At 48.8% G+C, this 23072-nt stretch overlaps 1 protein-coding gene across 8 annotated transcripts in view; it reads left to right on the forward strand.

Moving 5' to 3' along the window:
• PPFIBP2 (PPFIA binding protein 2) overlaps window positions 1–22382 on the forward strand; it is a 145339-nt gene extending 122957 nt beyond the window's left edge. For 3 of the 8 annotated variants that reach the window (XM_042904368.1, XM_042904373.1, XM_042904374.1), the window contains 13 exons: window positions 3165–3303; window positions 4504–4536; window positions 4961–5102; window positions 5748–5876; window positions 11892–12042; window positions 12300–12411; window positions 12654–12742; window positions 13050–13172; window positions 14329–14454; window positions 15123–15311; window positions 16643–16819; window positions 19046–19111; window positions 20389–22380. In XM_042904368.1, coding sequence (XP_042760302.1) covers window positions 3165–3303; window positions 4504–4536; window positions 4961–5102; window positions 5748–5876; window positions 11892–12042; window positions 12300–12411; window positions 12654–12742; window positions 13050–13172; window positions 14329–14454; window positions 15123–15311; window positions 16643–16819; window positions 19046–19111; window positions 20389–20460 — 1548 coding nt within the window. In that variant the 3' untranslated portion in view covers window positions 20461–22380. Of the gene's footprint in view, window positions 1–3164; window positions 3304–4503; window positions 4537–4960; window positions 5103–5747; window positions 5877–11891; window positions 12043–12299; window positions 12412–12653; window positions 12743–13049; window positions 13173–14328; window positions 14455–15122; window positions 15312–16642; window positions 17287–19045; window positions 19112–20388 lie in introns of those variants that run through there. The other 5 variants (XM_042904369.1, XM_042904375.1, XM_042904371.1 and 2 more) reach the window with 5 other exon arrangements.
• The last annotated feature ends 690 nt before the right edge of the window (window positions 22383–23072 follow it).

The following is a 23072-nucleotide window of genomic DNA, read 5'->3' on the forward strand; positions in this document are numbered from 1 at the left end:
TTTATTATTATCTCCGTTTTACAGGCTCAGAAAAAACCCATCTTTAACAAGGCATTGTAGATCTGATTGCTAGGAAGGGGGAATGTTATGACTTCCACATATAATCAGAGGAGTGTGACAGCTCTCATCCTTTCTGTGCTGATGTGTCATGGTTAAACACAGGGGCACACTCAGCGACTGGTGCAAGAATCTTCCTATGACATCCCCTAATGTTGCTGTCTGGCACTTGCTTTCTGTGACTGAGAGCTCATCACATCAGAAGACACATCCTGTGTTTTTTCCCAGCTCTATTAGATACATCTTCTGGACTTCCCTAGAACGTGCGTCCTCTGATCCCAGCTCTCCCCCAGCTGAGCCCATGGAAGGAACCAGTGTCCCCTGCTGCTGACTGCTCCAGAATCAAAGTCCCTCAGGCCCTCTCTGACTTGAACACCCTCTCACGTGCACAGATCACAAGCCTTCCGAGTTTCTATTCCGTCTCCTTAGGGTCAGCACTAGTTTCTCTAGCTTGTGGCCTGGTCCACTCTTGAGCACGATATTCTAGATGGTGTCTAATTGGTGCCTTCCTTGAGCTGGGGACTGCTCTTATAGTTCCTGCTGTCAGTCCAAACCCTGGGGAATGTGATAGTTTCTGTACCTTTGTTTATGTACTGTCCTGGTGTGCTCAGCCTGAGGCAGGAATTGTTCCCTATTTAGAAACAACGAAACAGTTTCTGGGAGGCTCCAGAGAGAGAGAGAGAGAGAGAGTTGCCTGAGTCCTGTCTGATGTGAAGTCTGTGTTGTGTCACTCTGGTGTGCTACCCTCTCTGTTCTAACTTAAGGCAGCTGAGCAGTTATACACTGCCCCCTGTCTGGGATTTCCATTACCCCCACAACCAGGCTTATTCTTCTGTTCCTTCTGTGGCCTATCCTGACTTTGACCTTCTCTGGCAGCGAGCACTTCCTTCCCAGGTTTCCTTCTTGGGTGAACAGAGCTGAGAGCCCTTTCTGTTACCCTTGATTCCTTTGTTGTCTTTCTTACAGGTCTGCATGGCCCATCCTTGAGTTAGGTTGTGTCCCTTTCCTCCCAGCTCCCCATCAAGCACCCAGGGCAGCCCACGTCTGCAGCTGTGGTCATCTTTGCCCTGTCTTCGGGGAGCATATGTGATGGTGCAACCAGAAATCTGGTTTTGAGAGCCCTTCCTTGCTCCATATTTCCTGTGTGATGGGAACCTGGAGTCACAGTTCACGAAACCTTTTGAACATTGCCTTCCCCACAGTCTGTGGTTCTAGGTCTGACTGTGCATCAGAGTAATTTCAAACGCTAGTTTAAAAATACTGACACTTGGGGTACAGTCCCACAGGGGCAGATTCCCAGGACCGGGTACACCTGAGATCTCTGGTGTTTTCATTAGTGTCCCAGGTAACTGTGGAGCAGTTGGTACACAGACTAGCATTTGGAAACTGTTGGTCTTGCCAGTGTATGATCAGGTCCAGTCTCTACCTTGTGGGTCATCGTGAACGTAAAAAGCATGCACTGTCCCTCTCTTAAGGCTCTGGTTATTTCCACCTCACGAGCCAGTTCTTGAACAGTTCCTTGGAAAGAAGCACCTGGCTCAGTCAGTTAAGCATCCACCTGACTCTTGGTTTCAGCTAAGGTCATGATTTCACAGTTTCATGAATTCAAGTCCTGCATCAGGCTTCATGCTGAGTGTGGAGCCTGCTTGGGATTCTCTGTCTCCCTCTCTCTCTGCCCCTTTCCCACTTTCACTGTCTCTGTCTCTCTCAAAATAAATAAATAAACTTAAAAACGACAACAAAAAGAATACCTTGGAAATATAGTCTACTTTTTTCACATGTCTCCTTTCTGAGTTTATTTATTTATAAGGGGTTACCACTCCATGTTCAGTGAGAGAATCAGACTTCAGTTTCTAGGATGATGTATTTATAAGCACACTGAATTCAGAAATTCATTGGACATTTGGCTTCTAACTGAATGAAACTTCAAAAGATGTCTCAGCCTTTAAACCCTCCATTACTTTTCTGACTTGTCAGTTGTGAAATCCAAACTTTGCGTATTACTTTTCTTCTGGGCCCAATCAAGTAATCCACAGTTGATTTCCTTGGTAATGTTGCTTCATTTTCTGTTCTTACTGACATGCATTCGACTGGGTTTCCCTTAGGTTTGTGGGTTTAGGGGGCATTATGCCCTTCTTTTAAAAAAAATTCTAGTATAATTAACGTACAGTGTTATGTTAGTTTCAGGCAGACAATATAGTGATTCAGCACTTCTGTATGTATGATACTCAGTGCTCACCATGATGACAGGACTCTTAATCCCCATCCCTATTTCACCCATCCCCCCACCCACCTCCCCTCTCATCACCATCAGTTTGTTGGCTATAGTTACGAGTCTGTTTCTTTTGTCTCTTTTTTACTTTGTTCATTTGTTTTATTAAATTCCACGTATGAGTGAAATTATATGGTGCTTGTCTTTCTCTGACTGCCTTCTGTCCTTCCTAACCAAATAAGTACACTTCTTTCCCTTTACATTATCTTGTTTCTTTGGGACCCTTTCTATGGCCAGGGTGTGTGCGCAAGCCCATTGCACCGGGGCTGAACCTTGGGCAAACTATGATCCTAAGTTCCTAAGGGAATTGTTGGCATGGAGCCCCCTGGTCTGTTTTCTCTCCCGAGTTGTGTGTACCTTCTCACTTTGCCTTAATCTGCTATTTTTCAAGATAACTTATTGTAATATATAGATATAATTAATGTATATGATCTGTATTATCAATATATATAATAGGTATACTTTTATTAGAATTTGGGTTTGTATATTCAAAACACCCAAAGGATAATTCATGGCTGTAATTCGTTGAGCCTCCGAGCATTAGGCCAAATGGCAAAGGCCTCCTTTGTGAGATGCTTCCACTTCCTGTTTGGAGTCAGCTGCAGTCGGCCCTGGATTTGGGCTTGACTCTGTCCCTGTCTCATTGCATGGCCCTTTCTCAGAACTTTGGTCCCCTTTCCGGGACTGACTGATCTTTGAAAGGTCTCTGAGTTGACCTGAGTGAAAAATGGCCCTTAGAAAGCCAAGTGGTGCCTGTATCCAGAGATTTCCTAACTGGGTTTGATTTTGAGCCTGATAAGCTGATTCAACATGTCTCTTTCTCTCCTTCCAATAGGACGGCCCTTTCCTGGCAGAGCACAAATACCCCACATTACCTGGGAAGCTTTCGGGAGCTACGCCCAATGGAGAGGCTGCCAAGTCAACTCCCATGGCCTCGCAGCCCGACCCCACAGGGGGCAGCCTGCTGAGGCTGAGTGAGTGTCCAGGCCCTGGGGCTGGTGGCCCCTGGAGCAGTGGCCTTGGCACATTCCGTTATTGCCCAAGGTCCCTGCACCCACGGTTGGAGAATGTGGGAGCGGGGGTTGGGTGGACGAGATAAGTTGTCCCTCTGGGTGGCGTCACTTGCTGAGACAATGACTCCTTGTCTGGGCACACTATTTCCTTTGGTAAACACTGTAGAGTGCCAGAAACCCAGGCTGGGAGTCCACCCTTTCTTTCCAGCCGCAAGCACTCCACCCCACCCCCATTTTCCCTCTTCCAATCTTCCTTTCTTGGCCCTTCTTATCCCATCATTCCTCTGTTCCCTCCTCCTAGACCTCTTCTGCACCCTTCCTGTCCCTCACTCCACCCCTCCTCCTCTGTCATCCTGATCTTTGCTCTCCTGTCTCCGCCTTCCTCTTGCAGCCTCCCTATTACCATTAGGATGATATTATGTGCTCTTCCAAGGGAGAGTGTTTCCTTAGGGAAATGGAGTCAGTGACCAATGGGCAAGGGTTTCCATCCACAGGTACCGTTTTGGTGCTTAGGGCCTGGAACCATGGAGGTCTTTGCTGCTTTTCATGCAGAGTAGGCCATCTTTCCTCAACAACAACAGATCAGTGGAGCCCAGGAGGGAACATTCTGGTCCCTGCAGAGCTCTCCCTACCCGACCCCTCCTTCCTGGTTGTTCCCTGAGCCAGCCCATGTGTCAGCTTCTGCCCTTGGCCAGTTCTGCCTCTGGCTGTAGGAACTCCAAATAAGCTCTTGAATGAGTGTGTCCTAATAATACGGAGACTCTGGACTTGGAAAGGCTTTGGACCATTCTAGTCTGATCTAAGTGATCAGACTGGCACCCACACAAGAGAAGAGGTGCACGTGGCCCAGTATATCAGCCCCTGCCACTGTCCCCCCCTCTCTCTGTGTGTGTGTGGATACCTCAGCCTGCCAGGAAGTGGCCCCAGGAGTATTTGGCCCCTCGTGTGAGGCCTCCGTTCACTGCACTGACCCTGTGGGCCAAGTTCAGCCCCTGTTCCCCCCTTCTTTTCTCATGGGATTGTTTTTCTTTCTGTTTGAGTTTTTCTCTCTTGCTCGATGACTCTTTTGTTTATTTCTTTGCTTCCCTATAACTCTGTTGGGCTGGACTTTGGCCTCTCTTGCTTCTTCATGTGGCTTCTCTACTTCTTGATTGGCTGGAGATCGTGGCCGGAGTGTCAGTGCCCCCGTATTAGGTACTGTACCCTTCCAGGTGAGGTGGAGAGTGAGATGCCCTAGTTTCCCTACCCTAACACCCTCCCCTTCTGGAACATTCAGCCATGTCCCCCTCCTGCCTGCATTCCTGCATCTCCCCCTGGAAAAAGAGGAAGCTCCTTGTTGGAGTTATCCATAAGTATTTGGACCCCCAAAACCTTTAGCACTTGAAGACGTTAGCTCACCCAAATTTGAAACGTTAACTTCGCCAGTCCTCAGAGAACCTGGAGTGTGCCTGATCCCCCTGCTGGTCTCTGAGATCTGGATGTAAAGTGCTCCCTGAAGGCAGAGCAGGGCAGACTCTTCCCCGCTCCCACTGAAGGATGGCCCGGGCCTGGGGAGGAGGTCTCCAGAGGACCCGTTTCTTCCTCTCATTGATACACTATTCTGTTCTTCCCATCTCAGGAGACACAGAAAGTGGTTGGGATGACACTGCTGTGGCCAATGACCTCTCATCCACATCATCGGGCACTGACTCAAGCCCCCAGTCTCCCCTGACGCCAGATGGTAAACGGAGCCCCAAAGGCATCAGGAAATTCTGGGGAAAGTAAGTTGGTGGTCGTGATTATAATTACATTGCTTAGAATTAGCATTCTTCTTGAATGGGCAAAGAACTGTATAACCCCCTGTTTAATCAGATGGTGAAACAGCAGTAAAAACAGAATGGTCATTAGAAGGATTTGAGTTATCTTGCAGGCCCCAGAGGAGGAGAACTATGAAAGCACTCATTAAATGTAGCAGTTGCCTTACATGTCCTTCATTCCAGGCATCTGTCTGTCCCACAAACCCTGAGTGCATTCTCTGTAGTTTACACTACAATGTACTTTGGGAGAGACACTTGGATGAGACCGATTTCTTTTTTCTGAGGGGTCAGTCTGTGTCTTAAGAAAGATTTGCCGTCCTAGTTGACTCAGTCTTTGAAATGAGGCAGAAACTGGGGCCTCCTACCAAGCATCATTCCTCACTTTGACCCCATATGGTGTGCCCTGAAACCCAGAGGCAGAATTAAAATGGAGGTTGGGTCTGGGGAGCTGTCACAAGTCATGATCCTTAACCTCTGGGGAGGCACTGGGGACAAGTGCTGTGGAGAGTCCTGGGTCCAGCTGCTGTGGCCCTGTGTAGGGGGCTGGTACACTGGCTGCATGCTCTCAGGCCGTCCCCTGACAGTCTCCATGGATTCCTCTCCACATAGAATCCGAAGAACTCAGTCAGGAAATTTCAACACTGATGCTCCGGGGATGGCAGAGTTTCGACGCGGTGGGCTCCGGGCAACCGCAGGGCCAAGGCTTTCTAGGACCAGAGACTCCAAGGGTCAGAAAAGGTAAACCTCCCTCCAGGGTGGAGTGGGAAGGGGGTGCTGAATGCTCCAGAGGTGGAAGGCAGGAGTTTCTAGTGCAAAACTTCTCAACCTTTCCCACTTGGCACGAGTAGACATTGCTCATGTTTTACAGGTACACTAAGGTAAAGGCAAAAGGCTCCCTACAAACCAAGGTGGCTGGTGGGGGCCCTCTGGGCTCCCTGAGGACCTCAGCAGCTCTGTGCCTTGCACACTGGTACAGCCATTGAAAGCACAGATTCTGGAATTATAGACCCGAGTTGGAATGTGCTCAACTACTTCCTAGCTGTGAGCCTTCAACCAGGTTATATAACCTCTCTCTGCCTCATTTTCCTCATTTGTGAAGTGAGAGGTAAAAAGAAGTATTTTGTTAGAGTTCTTGTGAGGATCACATGCACCACTGCCCATCTAACCCAAGCATCAGTGGTCTGCCATTCATGGGTCCACTTTTTCTAGGAAATCTGAGAAAGGGCGTTGTCTCCCACCCCTCTCTGGGTCAGTCCCCCTCCCACACAGACCTCCACAGGAGGGTGTTGGCCTGTTGCCATTATCCCTCCTAAGACAAAGCACCGCAGTTTGCTGAAGGGTGTTAGCTAAAGGGGGTTGCAGAGGGGATGGGGCGCTGGAATCAAAATGGGAACTTTCACATGACTCTTCCATCGTGCCCAAACGAAAAAGCATTAAAAGAAGTTACACTTTTCCTGGACTGCCCTAGTAGATACCCTCCAGTTACTAGCTTTACCCCCTTTCCTTAGGTCACCCTATTCTGAGAAAGCATGCCCCCCTTCAGATCTGCCCAGGCAAATCTTTACTCCTGTGTTTTCAGAAAATCCCTTCCCATATCCTCTGTTCCCAGCGGACAATTTCTACAGTGTATTGTCTCCAGCAATGTTCTCCTAAAGTCTGAGTTATTTGGCCAAGATCAGGCTTCTGGGGGCCTTCCTCAAGACTGGATTGTGCCATTTTAAATCTGACCAGTGAAAAGTAACATTAACTCTCATATTTAATCCCTCTGAGATTGCCACACACCAATGCCGAGTGCAGGTGGTAAGATGTACACAACTCAGATATCAATTCTCAGAAACAATACAGCCTAGATCCCAATGATGAGCAAAGAACGTTTCCCTAAAGCATCATGTTGTTGGCAGACCTGTACCCCCAAGGAAGGGAACCCACCAATGCACACTCCCCCCACCCTGCCACCCTCAGGCTTCTATAGGCTTTGCAGGTGCACACGGGGCCTTTCCACATCCACTCGCACTCTGGTGGCGTCCTCAGACGTCTTCTCCAGGTGCCTTGCAGAGAAGTGTGAGGGTGTGTAGACTTCTGTTTCTGCTCTCTGAGGATCAGGGTGTTGGTGTTTACCCTTCTAATCAAATGTAAATGCTCAGTAAATGCTAGCTTTCCAAGGCAAGAGAATCTAAGGACATGGTTTGAGAAGGCAGAGACCAATTCACAGCCCTTAAAAAGTGAGCCAGAGAAAGCTTATACGTTCCAAGAGCATTCCAATGTACTAGCAATTTTTAAATGTAGACTTCAACATCTTTGATTCTTCAGAGATGAAAAAACAATCTGCAGTAAGGTTGAATGATGAACCTTGGCTCCAAATCTGGCAATTTCTTTAGGGTTGATTCTTGAAGGGAAATCACTGGCAGGGGTAGAAGAAATTTTCTAAGACCCTTCAGCCCTTTTTTCTTAACATAGGACTGCATAGTTAGGGGGCCCATTTTGCCATTCTGGGCAACCATTTTGGGATGGGGTAACCGAAGTCAGGAACTTTCTCTGCTGAAGGAAAAATGGCATTTCCACCCACAGAGCTGCTTTGTTTGAATGTCTTTGTGCTTTGTTAACCGGAACAGTGATGATGAAGGGAAAGAAAATGACGTCCTGAGGAGATTGCTGCATTTATACTACCAGTGCTGGTGGTAACAACATGTGTTGGCCGGTAGAAAAGAAAGAACTTTATTACTCGGAAGCAGAAACTTGATAGAAGCTAAGGTCCTCTGGTATTTATAGATGTTTCGGTATAGTCTTTTAAAATATCGCCAACAACATCCCTGTAGGAAAAACACTTTGTTACAGCAAGTCTCCAGCCCCAATCTCTTTCTTTTCCTAATGAAATATTTCTTTTTTAAGTATCATATTTGATAGTGACACTTTATAGGACTCCTCTCTGAGGTTATAGAAGAAGGAATTTTATTGTCTTTTTTCCTCTGGTATCAGGTTTTACTGATTTGCATCCCAGGAGGCACTGCTATAGAGGGTGCTTGTCACACCCACAAAATACTACATTTTTATTGTTAATTTCGTTTGCATATGTTTGTCATTTTTCTTGAGCTGTCTGCATTGTTTTGCCCATTTTTGTTAGTGTCTGTCTGACAAATTTCTGTCTGCTCTCTCTATATTAAGATATTAAGCTATGTCTCATTGTGATAAATTATTTTTTAGGCCACTCGCAGAATTTTACTTTATTCTCTGACAGTTTGATATATGGAATTTTTATGTTTAAACTGAGGTTCATGAACTTTTCCTTTGTGGTTTCTTCCATATTAAATGTTTTTGACGATTTGTTTTTCAAGTTTATTTATTTATTTTGAGTGAGAGAGAAAAAGGGTAAGTCAGGAAGGGCAGAGAGAGAGGGAGAGAGAAAAATCCCAAGCAGGCTCCATGCTGTCAACCTACGAACCGAGATCATGACCTGGGCTGAAGTCAGATGCTTAACTGAGCAAAAAACTGTGTTCAAATCTTCTCTTAGGGATTTATTTTGGTATGTGGTGAAAGGTAATTTTATTTTTCCAAGAAAAAGCAGCAGTGTGTAATGTATAAGTCAGGCAGACTCCATCACATGGTTGGATCTCATCTTTGTGCAGGGATTTTCTGAGTTGGTCTCCTGAGTCTACTGCCCTTTGAAACTGTAGCTTTATGAGGGTTTCTAATCAGACTATTTTATTGCCTTTCTCCTGTATTCATGGTCAGTGTCAGGTTTATCCTGAATGTGAGAAAGCCTTAGCTTCAAGGTCCTTTACTTGCACCTGAGTGTCTTCTAGTATCTAGAGAGAGTCTAGTCAATGTGCTGGTGTTGCCATGGGTTTCGCAAAATTTTCCTAAGGTATTTTAACACGTCCAGTTTGGGACTGCCAACTCTACTCCAACCTTCCCATTGTCTACATATTGCCTTCTGTCAAATGACGTTGGAGCAGCACGGGCATTTTGGGGACCTGGCTAAGGAAAAGTTGAGTTTTGGGTATCCATTTGGTTTGGATTTGTTGGGATGTGCGTATGTGGTTTGCACTCACTTCATGTTTAGTTGACTAGCTGTCCAATATAAAAATGGCTCCAGGATTACTGCTACTTCCCAATGTGCCAGTTTGCCCAGCACTCTGATACAAAGATGCACAGTTGGAGATCATGTCCCAGTATGAACATGCACTCTGATATAAAAAGGCAGAGTTGGAGATTGAGTCCCAGTATAAATGTGTCCTTTGGCACTCAGTATCAGAAGTATGGGGTGGTGGAAAAGAAACATTTCAGATGTATAAAACCAGAAGCTATTCTGTGAAAACTTTTTCCAGTTGTTAGATCTGCAAAATCCCAGGCAAGGGATTCAGTTCTCTTGGACACTTAGGGAAAAGAGAAGTTCTGTCTAGGCAGAAATGCACTAACGAAGCTTATACTTCATATGTTCTCCCTCTTTCACGGGGAAGGCATATCTGATAACTTGTTACATCGTTTTAACTGCGATTTGGAAAGATGTTTTGGAACATGTCAGTAAAGCAAGGGATTTGGCTGTGTCTGAAAGGTACCTTCTCTGTCCTCTCTAAATGACTTAAAAGTTTGTTCAGCTAAGGCCCTGGGCGACCCCGGAACTGAGAGAACCTGGGGTGGGGGCAGGGCTGGGAAGGGGGAAGAAGGTGAAGAAGAATCAGGATCTGCTACTGTGAGAACAACCCAGGGGTGGGAGGGTGGAGACCATTTACAAAGAGGGACATGGGAATTCTGCTGAAGACAAGCACCAGATTTTTAGAAGGTTCTGAACATGTGTACAAGACCGAGATTTTCAAATTATCTCAAAAACACTTATTTTTCCTTCAGAGCTGAAATATTCCTCTGGTATATCGGATACCCATTTTTACCAATTTCCAGAAACCAGAAAAGGAATGCAATAAAAAACTAATAGAATGTGAAAGAAAAGTGATAAAATGCACATTTGAAATTGAAAGTATTCTCACATTAACAATAAACAACAACAAAATTCCAGATCATACCCAAAGCGGTAATTTGTTGAAAGCAAAAGATAAATTCCAAACAAAATCCGTGAATAGTTTCCTAGATTATTGTTCCTATAAAGTGAGTCATATGAGCACACTGGAAAACTGAAATGTCTTGATTTCTATGGGATGGAATGTATCGACAAAGGTAACAAACTCATAAAGGAATTAATAAAAATATGTCTAGATTTCATAATGTTTTTCAGTTTCATTATTTGTACTTTTCTTAGAGGGCCCCCCAAATTTTGTAGGTTCTAGGTCTCACAAAACCTGGATCTATACCTACTCATGTCTCATTACAATCCAGGTTCTAGACTCCCAGTTGTCTGGCATTTACCCCAAGGCACCTAGAATCACATTTTCTTGTCATTCAGGTCTTCTAACTCTTTCACTTTAAGAATAACTCAGCCAGGCATTCAAATATATATATATGTATATATATATGTATATATATATATGTATATATATACGTGTATATATATATGTATATATGTGTGTGTGTGTGTGTGTGTGTATATATATATACACATACATATATACGTATATATATATATATATTTTTTTTTTTTAACCAGTGTGTTGGGGTACTTTTCTGGAAGGAACCTTACAGGCTCTCCGGTTTTCTACATTCCATAAATCCTGCTTCGTTTTTTCCCAATGAACATAAGAGTTGCTTTGTCAACCTCCCTCGCCCCAGACTCCATTGAGGTTTTGAGTGTACCATTATAGTCACACTTTAAATGAAAAATTAATGTCTTTAAGAACTGATGGCTTTGTAATACCCAGTCATCCTGTCTAGGAACATGAGCTAGCTCTTCATTTATTCATGACTCAATGCTGCTCAGTTGAGTGTTACAGTCGCCACCTCCCCCTGCACTGCCCCCCACTGCCCCCCTCCCCCCCACCAGCACACAACACGTACACATTGCTTGTAAAAGCAACTCCTGGACATTTTAGCATTCTGGTTGCTATAAGTGGGACTTTAAAATTACCTTAAGAGAAATGTTAGTATCTCTGCTATGGATTTTGTAAGTCCCATAAATACTATGTATGTGTCTTATAAGTAGCCACCTTACTGAGTTCTCTTAGATTTTCCAGGTAGGCAGTTACCTCATCTGAGAAGAGTGGCTTGCTTTTCCTTCTACTTTGTATCCTCCTTTCTCTCTCTTCCTGAACTGGCTGCACTCTCAGACCAGTGTGATTAGTCCTGATTAAAAACATTATTTTTATTGACTTTAATGTGAATGTCCCTAGTGTTTCATTAATAAAGGATTAGTTGTTTAGAAGTTGTTTTTAATGTTTTTTTTTTTAATGTTAGAGAACTGACCCCCTTCTCCTAGTTTTCTATACATTTCCCTAAAAACACTGTTGATCCACAAAAATCTTGTCAATAACATGATTGGTTGTAGATCGTCCTCCAAATGGAGCGTGACTCTGGGCTTGTGGCACACAGTGCCCAGTAAGTGGACGGATGGCGCGTAAACACAGCCTCCCGGGGATCGCAGAACTGGCCCCTGCTGACAGTCACTGCAGACTCGAAATTCAGACCAGGTGTTATCAAAGGAAACTCTAGAGTCTACCGCAAATGAGAATTATAGTGGAATTTTGTACAACTAGACCCCATGTTGGGATGGTTTAAAACCTAGTTCCCTTTTTTATGTGGCTCCGTTGTGTTCAGATGCAGCCTCAGGCTCTCCCACTAACAGGGACATGTTGTCTTCCTGCTTCCCAGTGACGCCGGTGCCCCCTTTGCCCAGTGGAGCACAGAGCGTGTGTGTGCGTGGCTGGAGGACTTCGGCCTGGGTCAGTACGTGATCTTTGCCAGGCAGTGGGTGACTTCTGGCCACACTTTACTGTCAGCTACCCCTCAGGACATGGAAAAGGTAAGGGCTGAGTCCTGGGAAGGAGGTTCCCATTTCTCCTCAAACCAATGTCTGGGAAGGTGAGGCCCCCACTTCTCTATCCCCTGCCCTTACACACACACACACACGAGGGTGGGTGGAAGAGGCTGAGATTTCCTCTGTCACTGCAGGTTGATCCCTTGCACTGTGCAGGGGTCCCCAGGTGGACTTCCATGACGCCCTCTGAGGGTCACACTTCCAGCTGGAATTTCATATCTGTCTTCATCTTTCAATTTCAGGAGTTAGGAATTAAGCAACCTCTGCACCGGAAGAAGCTGGTTTTAGCAGTGAAAGCCATCAACACCAAGCAGGAGGAGAAGTCCGCACTGCTCGACCACATCTGGGTGACACGTAAGGACAGGCAGTATATGTAATATGTTTCCAGTAGCTCCTAAGGGTAAAAAAGCATTTCCCTGGGAGTATGTGGCTCACAGACTGCAATCTACTTGGGAAAGGCACGTAGATTACTAAACCTTATGGGGAATACAGCTGCACTTCAAGATGATGATTTGTTGCTTTTTATTTATTTATTTGCATGTATGGTCTCCCATTCTTAGGAGCCCTAACACACCCATTTCTTCTGGTTTCTGTAGGTTGGCTTGATGATATTGGCTTACCCCAATACAAAGATCAATTTCATGAATCCAGAGTTGATGGGCGAATGCTACAATATCTGACTGTGGTGAGGATTTTCCCTTTCAGTGTTTCAGTTGTCCCTGCAAGCACTCAGCTCAGGTATCCCCACAGCAGTTATTTTAAACCTGATTCCACCTCCTCCCTCATATTCTTAGGGTCTTTAAATAGTATTGTTCATCACAGAAGAGGTCGGAAGTAGCAGAGTACGAACACCATGCTACGAAAAGCTGCTGTGTCCACATGCCCCTTCCTGAGATGTGGTAGACTTGTCTGTGTGTGGTCTGGGAAGGAAACTTAAGGATCTTAGTCACTTTGGAAACTCGGGTTTATTAACCAAAACATTTCTCTTCCAGAATGATCTCCTCTTCTTAAAAGTCACGAGCCAACTACATCATCTCAGCATCAAGTGTGCCATTCATGTGCTACATGTCAACAAGTTCAACCCCCACTGCCTACACCGGCGGCCAGCTGACGAGGTAAGGGCAGGACAGTACCTATCCCGGTAACCCTGAGTCAGGACACATGCACGATTGGGTGTGAGAAAACAAGAATGACCTCAGCGCAACATGGCTGCCTTTCGGACCAGGGCGCTTAGGATTCTTCCCTTTGCTAGTGCCACATGGTGCCCCAAACACCCGTTGCTTGCATTTTGTGTCCCACAATGGACATTAGACCTCCAAGCTCCCACCGCTCTTGGGGGGACACATGCTCAGGGCCAGAGGCGATAACAGCAAGTCTTTCAAAGCCATTGCAGTGATCAAAGATGATGAGCAAGTGGAGCAAAGGAGAAGGAGGGGAAAGCAAAACAGACAGATGGGGTCAAAGTAGACGGAGGAGAAAAGGAACCAGATGTTTCAGAACAGATCCCCCTACTTGCAGATATGAAATTAACTGACCTCCAGTCCAGGTGCACAGGGGATCCCTGTGCAGGTTTTGCTAGAGCAGAAGTCACGTAGGTAAACACAGCAACCCTCATTCTGGAGAAGTGCCTGATAATGTTCTATATTACCTCAGAGCGCTTGTTGGGCCCTGTCTGCTATATTCCTAGGATCTAGTATAACCCTGCTGTAAGATTAACTCTGCTTCCTGAGGGATTAGAAACTCCTATCCCTACCTTCCATTTCATTTTTGTCGAATACAAATATGTTTTGGATGCCTTCTGTGTGTCAGGCACGGTGCTGGACATTCTGAAGACCAAGATGCCACTTAGGTATAAGCGTCTTAATGTGTGTTCCCCTAAAACATTTGGCCACGCCATGGAGATCTTTTGTCTGTAAAACACTTGGCTCGTAAATGATAGTCCTCTTTAAAGTTTTGTTGAATTACTGAATGAATGACTCCATGCCTTCATTTACTGGTCCCAGTGTTAACCAGATGATTAGGGAGTCTCAGGATTCTGTGCCATCAGATATTTCAGTGTAGAAGAGCTTGCAAGATTCTGTGAAAGCTCTACTACTTGGAAACTGGGAAGGCTCTCGGATGGCTGGGATGGCTGCCTGGGTCTCTGGGCATGAGGGCTGCCTTCTGGTCAGGCATCTGAGGCAGGCTTATTCGCAGGGGCTGGCCCCCAGAGAAGACCACAGGTAGGACCTATTAGACCTAACTTTTTCACTCTCCTTCTCCCTCTCACAGAGTAACCTTTCTCCTTCAGAAGTTGTACAGTGGTCTAACCACAGGGTGATGGAGTGGTTGCGATCTGTGGACCTGGCGGAGTACGCGCCCAATCTTCGTGGGAGTGGTGTCCATGGAGGCCTCATTGTGAGTGGCTCTTTAGCCTGCTTTGGCATTCAGAATGCTATTCAGAAACTTATTTCTGGGCTATTCAGAAACTTATTTCTCAATGGCCAGACATAAATCCTAGTAAAAAAATAGCCCTTGCTTGCATCAATTGAAATCTCAAAATATTTGATAATTTGCAATTGGGAATTAACATACCTCATGGAAACAGGATGGTTTCTGGAAGAACTTCTGTAGCAATAGACCCAGAGGATTCCCAGGACAAAGGGGTTGCATGTCAGACTGTACCTAGAGTGATGCAGCGGCTGGGGAAGTGAGGGGCTGGCCACCAAAATGTAACTTCCTGCTTGCCACGATATGATCATGATGGTCACTCAGATCTGTCAAGTGGTAAAGCCAGTGGGGAAATGAAGGGATGGTTCAGATGTCAGAGTGGACCCTGGGAGACCATCTTATCCAAAGAGTCACAGCTCTCTGCTGGCCTGTGAAAATGAGGTTGTCAGTCAACAAATGTGGTAGCCAGGCCCTGTGCCAGGAAAAGAGAGGGGAGTGGGATACAGGACAAGTGGATAAGCTTCAGCCCTTGCTCTGGAGGCACCCCTGGGCCCACGGAGGCCTGCTTCTCACTGTCACCACCTGGAGCCATCTGTGGTCATCACTGCGTGGCTCTGTCTGTGCTTTCTTCTTAGATCCTGGAGCCCCGCTTCACTGGGGACACCCTGGCTATGCTTCTCAATATTCCACCGCAGAAGACGCTCCTCAGACGTCACCTAACCACCAAATTCAATGCCCTGATTGGTCCTGAGGCTGAACAGGAAAAGCGAGAGAAAATGGCCTCCCCGGCTTACACACCACTGACCACCACAGCCAAAGTCCGGGTGAGTTGCCAGGCCCTCTCTGGGGTGGTCACAGGGGCCCGCCTTCTAGCACCCATGTTGTACTGAGTTTGGCCCAGTGCCTGGAGCCAGACCAGCGTGTGCCGCCTGGACGAGGAGGCTCTCTCGGGTCCTGCCCCGAGAGCTCGGTCTCCTTGTCTGTGTTTGTTAGGCCAGTTCCCTGCCATACCCGGGTCCAAGGAAGAGAGTACAATTTTCTTTGCACAGACACCATGTCCAGGAAGCATCTCTTCTCAGGCAGCTGGCACTTGTCCTCTACCCCAATGCCACCTTGACTCATCTTGCAAGTAGATGAGTTCATGATTCTGAGTTCCCTTCAGTCAGGCTCATCTGTGTGCCATGGGGTCTGAGAACTGTCCTGGGGCACCTGGATGGCTCCGTCAGTTAAGCATCTGACTTCGGCTCAGGTCATGATCTGACAGTTCATGGGTTTGAGCCCCATATTGGGCTCTCTGCTGTCAGCACAGAGCCTGCTTCAGATCCTCTGTCCCCTTCCCTCTCTTCCCCTCCCCGCCACCAGATAAATAAAAACATTAAAAAAGAAGAACAACAGCTGTCCTGCCAACACAGGGAGCGCTCCTGTTCACAACTGGCCGTGATTGCCTGTGCTGTGGAGGTGGCCAACACACAGCGGCCCAGGGGGCCAGAGATTATACAGGCACCAGCACCACTCACTGGGGTCTCTGAATCTCACAAAGCCCATTAGAAACTGCCTGAGCCGCACTGTCCTCAGACCGTGTCCTTCTTAGACTGCAGACCCACAGACAGAATCTCTGGAGGCCAGGCTGGCCCTGTCCCCAGCAGCACGGTGATGCCTAGGTTTAGCTACAAGTCACGCACAGACCTCCTTCCCCAAGGGAGCAGGACCAGAAGTGTGTCTGGGGGATACCAGCAGAAGTAGCGCTGGGTGAAGCTAGAGCAAGCAGGAAGGGCCACCTGGGGCTCTCCAGCATGGCCTCCCCAGGGCAGGGGGCGCTGCGAGCAGCTGATGCAGCAGCTGTGTGAGACGGGTCCTCCACCTCAGCACCCTCTAGAAGCTCCTAGGCGCCTCCCCACCCCCGGGGGGGAAGTAGAATGTCACTCATGGGACAGCAGAACCTGGGTTTCTCGCACACAGTCTTGAAGGAGCAAGATTCTCCTTCCTCGTTCGAGATTATTTATCTGTTGCCTGTCCCTAGCTGGGAGCTCTATTTTGTTGAGATTTTTTTCTAGAAGTAGTTTGCCTCATTCCTTTCCTCATGGGCCTGCTCTTAACCATATTGTGAGTCCTGTCTGCACACTGACTTGATAATCTCACATTTGTTGTGTTTTAGCCAAGGAAACTGGGATTTTCACATTTTGGAAACATAAGAAAAAAGAAATTCGATGAATCGACAGACTACATTTGCCCAATGGAGCCCAGCGACAGTGCTGGTGACAGTCACAGGGTCTACAGTGGCTACCGGGGCCTCAGCCCCCTTGATGCCCCTGAACTGGATGGGCTGGACCAGGTGGGACAGATTAGCTGATGGCCTTGTTACCTGTCTTCTCTGTGCACCCGAGAACTTCACAGTAACACTGCGTGTGTCACCATATAACTGCACCTCACCCCCTGCACCTGTGCATGCCTCGCAGAGAACATTCCAGCTGTTGTGTACCCCAGGCCAGTGTCTTTGAACTCTGAGGGTGGCCAGGGTACGGAGTTGCACTTTTGCTAAGGGGCCAGGCTTTGGGGACTGTTGCCAGAGGTGGACTCGGGAGGAAAGACACAAAGATGCTTGTATATTTTTGTAATTCTTAATGGCCATGTTCAGCACCGGTGGAAACACACGAACTTGGACACTGGTCCAGAGGTCACGGATGATTCCCAGAGGCTTGGCTCTCGGGCCCTCCACTGTGCTTCCAGTTGAGGGGCGATCTCAAGTGCCTTAGGCCTGTGGCCACAGAGTCTTGGCTGAGATCCAAGGGACAGCAGCAGGGATTTCTGCCACAGTGATGGTGTAACTGTGTTGTGCCTTAATACAGAGGTGGTCGCTTCTTTCTGGTAATAAAAACAATATTTATGTAGAAAGCAAACAGGGCCGTGTAGCTCTAACCTCACTGGGGGATGAGAGCTGGGCACAGCTGGAGAGGGAGTGCTGTGTACGGCATGGCCTGAGAGCTGGTAGCACCGTGCCAGTCCTTGGCCAGGTGCACTCAGCCTTTGCCAAGTGTCATGGACAAGGGGGCTGGAGCAAGGAGGGACCCCGTATTCTTCAGAAGGGTCCATGGCCTCTTCACTTCAGGCTCCACCCACCTCCCTCTATGAAGCCATGGAAAGCCTTGTGCTGACTGTAGGTCACATCTGTCATGCAGACCCCAAAGTTGGTTTCTGTTTCAGAGGCATGAGCCACCTGGGGGGAGTGGGGGGAGACAAGAAAGTGGCCTCGCTGATAATAGCCTCTTTTCTTTTGTGTGGTTTGTCAGCTTCTCTGTTATTGGCCTGGCTGGGCCCATAACCAGCGTGGGGGTTGGTCTGTCTGTTGGCAGAAATGGAACAGCCCTGTCCTCCTGATTTAGAGTCTGGCTAACTGATAATGGCTCTTCCAGATGGGCCTTGTCTGGACGGGGACTGAGGGAAAGATACATCTTGCCAGTCTGGATTCCTGCTCATGAGATTCCAGTTTGCCCTGGGGCAGGTTTTGGCCCTGCCGGGTCCCCTGGACCTCGTCTGCAGAATAACAGTGGCATCGTAACTGGCGGCAGGGGCAGGGCTCGATGGCCCCACTGAGGGCACTCTGCTTCTGTCCCAGATGGAGACAATGCCAAGATTTGCTTCTGAAACTACCAGCGGCCCCAGGGATGGCCGATGACCACAGGCCATGACCTCCTGCCGCTGTCCCCCCACCCCCCTCACTGAAGTCAACCAGTGAGAACTGGACAAACTCTCCAGCTGGCATGGCTGGTGCTTGATCTCAGTACCCAGGACACGAAATGACAGGTGCTCCTTAGGGCGGGTACCTGGACCTTGCTGTCATAGAGCCCCAGGGCAGGCTTGGGCCCTTTTTTCCTGTAGTCTTCTGGTGAGAGAATCTCTGCATGTGCCTGTTTGCAAACCCCACATGGAATTAGATCACTAGATCTCTGTGCAGCCTCAGGCAAGGCCTGTATCCCTTTGTGGGCCTCAATTTTCCCACCTAGAAAATGAAGGGTTGTACTTAAATCCCTCAGAGGATGCTTCTAGATCTACGGTGTCTAACTAGGCTTAAGGAAGGAGCAGACCAGCATTACCTGAGGAGGAGGGGTCGAGGGAGGCCCCTGGTAGTGAGGAAGGTCTATGAGCAGCTCCCTGAAGGTGCCCACCTGTACCTGTCCAGGGTCCTATTGGCACCGGAAATTGTGGTTGTATTCGGCATCCCGAGACCTTCATCCCTGCCGCTCCCTGCTCCTGGAGCTAGCTGGAGCACTGAGCGTGTGCGGAAGGGAAGGGCTGCTTCTCACAGGCCATCTGTGCCCTCTTCCCGTGTGCCCCCAGTGCCGGTGCTGGCGTGGCCCAAAGGAGTGTGTGCGCACGGCTGTGTGGGAGACCAGAAGCCCTGCCCTTCCCAGGGACAGAAACAGCATGTGCTCTGCCCACCTGTCACTCCTCAAGCCTGGCCCCCTCCTCACCCACTCCCCCAGGACAGGACTTGCATGCCATCTCTGTGAATCACAAGCTGAGTCCACGTGTGTTGACCAGGCTGCCGCCCATTTTACAGATGGCGCCTTCGGAAGGCACTGTGACGCAGATAGGGCTCCTCTCCCAAGACATTCACCGTCTCACGGTAGGATTCTGACTCCTCTCTCCACAGCAGGACAGGTGCCGGGGTGGCCCCGTGAGTTTGGTACAGTGGTGCACAAGGCCTGAGACCCCCACCCCACCCTGAACCTGTGTCATCAGTGCCTCTGCCAGGGATCCGCAGGATGGTGCTCGGCATGGTGGCCTGAGGTGGAGCCAGCTCTGTGGTAGAAAGCAGCCCAGAAGCTTCTCCATTGGCCTGCTGCTGGGCCTTGAGCTGGGCCTTGAGTTGCTAGGGGTACTGAGACAGGTCCTGGGCCCTGAGCTGAAACCAGCTGAAGTGTGCCGGGTCTCAGTTGTCTTCCCAGGCTCAGGGCTGGTGAGGAAACCACAGTGCTTGGCAGTTCTGGGTCACCTGCCTATCAGCCTGGTGCCCGGGCCTCATCTCAGACCTGCTGGACACTGTTCTGCCCTCTCTACCCTCGACATATGTATTTCCTGTCAGGCTTCTGACTTTGTGGATATCATGGGCATGTGAACATGTCCTGATGTGCCTCATGAGGACAAGCTGTATCACAGGGAGGCAGCATGGTGTTGGGGAGAAGTGAGCCACTTTGGAGTGAGGCCAATCTGGTTCAAGGCCCTGCTTTGCCTCCTACTAACTCTGGAACCTCAGGCAAGGCATTCTCTCTCCACACCCCAGCTTAGTTATCTGTAAAGCAGAGCTCATAATATCCTCCTTGCAAGGCTTGTAGGCAGGCTAGAGCTGGCAGTAAAAGACCATCCACAGCGAAGATTCACATTTTTGAGGCCCTGTACCTCCAACTGCCCATTAGTCCCTGGATGGTCCCATCACTGAGCCCACTGGTGTATCATCTGTCCATGTTGAGGCTCCTGTCACTGTCCTTCACTTATCTATCGAGGCACATTAAGAAGGCTGTATCCAAGGGCAAGACTGAAGTAGAGGGGGAGGCAGGGTGATCTCCCTGAATCCAAATGGGACCATTTTTATTTAACTTTTTTTTTTTTTTTTTTTTGGCTCATACACTGAAATGAATGCACCCAACCTTGCCCTCATTACCACTAGTAGGCCTTTGGTGGTCTTGAAATAGCAATTTTACCTCTAAGGTATGAGCAGTGCATATTCTTGATAGTGCTGTCTGTTCTGATTCAATATGTGGGGGTCCTGGATCTCATGAACTTAGAGGGTGCTAGTGTCAGATGGGACCACACCAATGTGTCCCACTGCTTCCCATGTAGCTGCCACAGGGCAGCCCTGACCAAAACCCTGTTCAACTACCCCTTGGGCCCGTGTCCTTTCAGACTATGCTGAGCCAGGACCAGCTGCTGAACGACTCTCGCCTGGCGGCTCCCAACCCTGAGGACTGGAGATGACTTTCTTCATGGCCAAGAGGCCAGAGAGGCATGTGTGGAGGCCCCAAGTCTCTGCTTCAAGGGGGGCTGGCACAGCCACCCGCAGAGTCCAGACGGGCTGGCAGGACATCTTGGAACGTGGGTGCTGACAGGAGCGAGCAGAGTGGTGAACAGATGTCAGGGGGTGGGCCCAGGGGGCCCCGTGTTTTCAACTGTACTGTGCTCTTCACCACAGCTTTTATACCTTTTGTACTTTTATACGTGGACTGCACCCTACTTCTGTGGGGAGGGCAGTGAGACATCAGCACAGACTCGATTCAATGGCTCACGCTCTTCCCTGAGACAGTTGGGAGGTTCTTAACACCAAAGGGAAAGGGCAATGAGTTCATAAAAGCTCTGCTGTTAAGAAAATCCTGAAACAATGTTCTGGCTGTACTGGAGTGGCTGGAATGAAAGGGGGCCCCTCCTGGGCTGCTTCCACACACAGGGAGTACTTCATCCACAGGAACCTGGCTAGGGCGTTGGTGTTCAGGGTGACTGCAGGGAAGGAGCCTCTCTTCCCACTGCCCCAACTGCCCTCATCCTACCCTCCTCTGCAACAGAGGTTGTCAGTGCTGGGCCTCCTCCACAGCAGAGACCGCTCTAACACGTGCAGGCACTCAAGCTCACCCTAGCTGACAGGCAGCACAGGCTCCAAAGTGCGGTTGTCTGATCAAATGGCTCCCCCCAGTGGACAGTGCTTGCTTACCCCCAAACCAACGGTTCCACCGCCACTCGCCATCTTCCCAGAGCAGCCTGTTCCCCTGGGTTGTCTCCTACCTCACCCCACATGCCCCAGCCATACTGTCCCTCCCAAATGGTCTCCCCACTTGGTAGAGCCCTGTCCTCTTCCTCCCTGTGGTGGCTTGGGCCTCCTCTCTCCTCTGATTTCCAACGCTGGTCTCCTCCTTGGTCCATTACCCTCCCAATTGGTCCCTCCAAAGGTTCTCTACCTTACCCCAGAGTGGCCTTCCCAAAGCACTGTTTTGATCCTGTTACCTTTATGCTCAGAACGCCTCAGTTCCAGAAGCCAGAGTAGAGTTCAAAAGCCTTTGCTAGCACCCAAGGCCATTCAGAAGCCACTCTGTAGCCTGTGTCTCTGTGTTTCCCCCACCGTGGGACCTACTTTTCCCCCGTGGTCCCCTTCACAAGACCCAGCATGACACCACTTCTTTCAGGAAGCCTTCACTGATGTGTTGGTTAGAGGTCCCTGTGTCCCACTGTGTAGTCTGCCCTTGAGCCTGAGCCCTTCTTGGCTCACCCTGAAGTACTGTGTCTTCCTTTCCATAGCCTCTCAGCACAAACTCACCAAGCAACCTGCTATGCGTGGGCTCCTGTAAAGACCGGAATAAGAGCCAATGCTGGTCCTTAGACTGCTTAGGGGCTCCATGCTGCCAAGTTCCCCATCCACCCACCCCTTCATATGTGCGGGTTAAGCATGTTCCATGCCAGGCTAAGAAGGGCTACAGATACAGACAGGCATGAATGTCAAGGTCTTTGTCTGAGGGTGCTGATGGTCTAGTGGGGGGTGCACATCTGTTTCAAACAAGCGTGCGCTGAAAGTTACAGAGGCTCCAGTAGAAGTCTCTACAGCCTGAAAGAACAAGGTGTCCTTTTTAATGGAGAGCTGGGGGAGGGGACTGAAAACGACTTGGATTTCAGAGATGAATCAGGTTCCCCAAGGGTGCCAGAGGGGAAAGGCATTCCAGGCAGATGGATGTGGAACATGCCAGCACATCCCAGGAAGTGCCCAAAGTTGCTAAAACCAGAGAACAGTTTTCTCAACCTCTGCGCTGCTGTCACTTAGGGCTGAATAATTTGTTGTGATGAGGGCTGGTTTGTGTGTTGTAGGAGGTTTCGCGGCATCCTCTATCCCTGTCTGGCAACAGCATGCCGCCTCTGATTGTGACAACCGAAAATGTCTCCAGACTTTGCCAAATGTTCTGGGGGGGGGGGGGGGGGGCAAAACTGCCCCCTAGCTGAGAACCACTGGGCCACAGAATGGGGTAAAAGTGGGAGGCCCAGGGAAGGAAAAATCTGGTGAAGTCAGCTGGGGTCAGATCAGGAAAGGCCCTGTGAGCCAGGTCCCTGTGATTTATCTTGGAGACACAGGTGGCCAGGTGGGGACTAGTAAAAGCAGGGGACAAGCATGGGAAGATGTGTGTTAGAGAAAAATATCTTCGAGTAGGCTCTTCCTCACCCTATAGCGCCTGGCAGAGTATCTTTCCCCAAGTAGGGGATTCGCTGAGGGGGTGCTGAACACACAAATGAGTGAAGGCTCACCGCCCCCAGCCCCGCCACCGTGGCACCCCTACTGGCCCTCAGGGGATCATCCCTGTAGGCAGGGCATAGCTGCACTTCAGTGAGATCTCTAGAGCCGTTTTCCCTTGTCCTGTTCCCCCCCCCCTCCCCCCCACACACACATGGTGACACCAGGTTGCAGCAACACTACCATCCAGTTTCTGTAGAAAGGGAATGTCTTGGATTAAACACAGCCGGATCTGAAGCCCACCCCTGCCACCTCCTGTTGGAATGACCTAGGGGCAATAACTTCATCTTGGAGCCTCAGTTTTCTCCTCTGTAACTTGGAGAAT

This window comes from Panthera leo, chromosome D1 (genome assembly GCF_018350215.1).
Source record: "Panthera leo isolate Ple1 chromosome D1, P.leo_Ple1_pat1.1, whole genome shotgun sequence".
NCBI lineage: Eukaryota > Metazoa > Chordata > Mammalia > Carnivora > Felidae > Panthera > Panthera leo.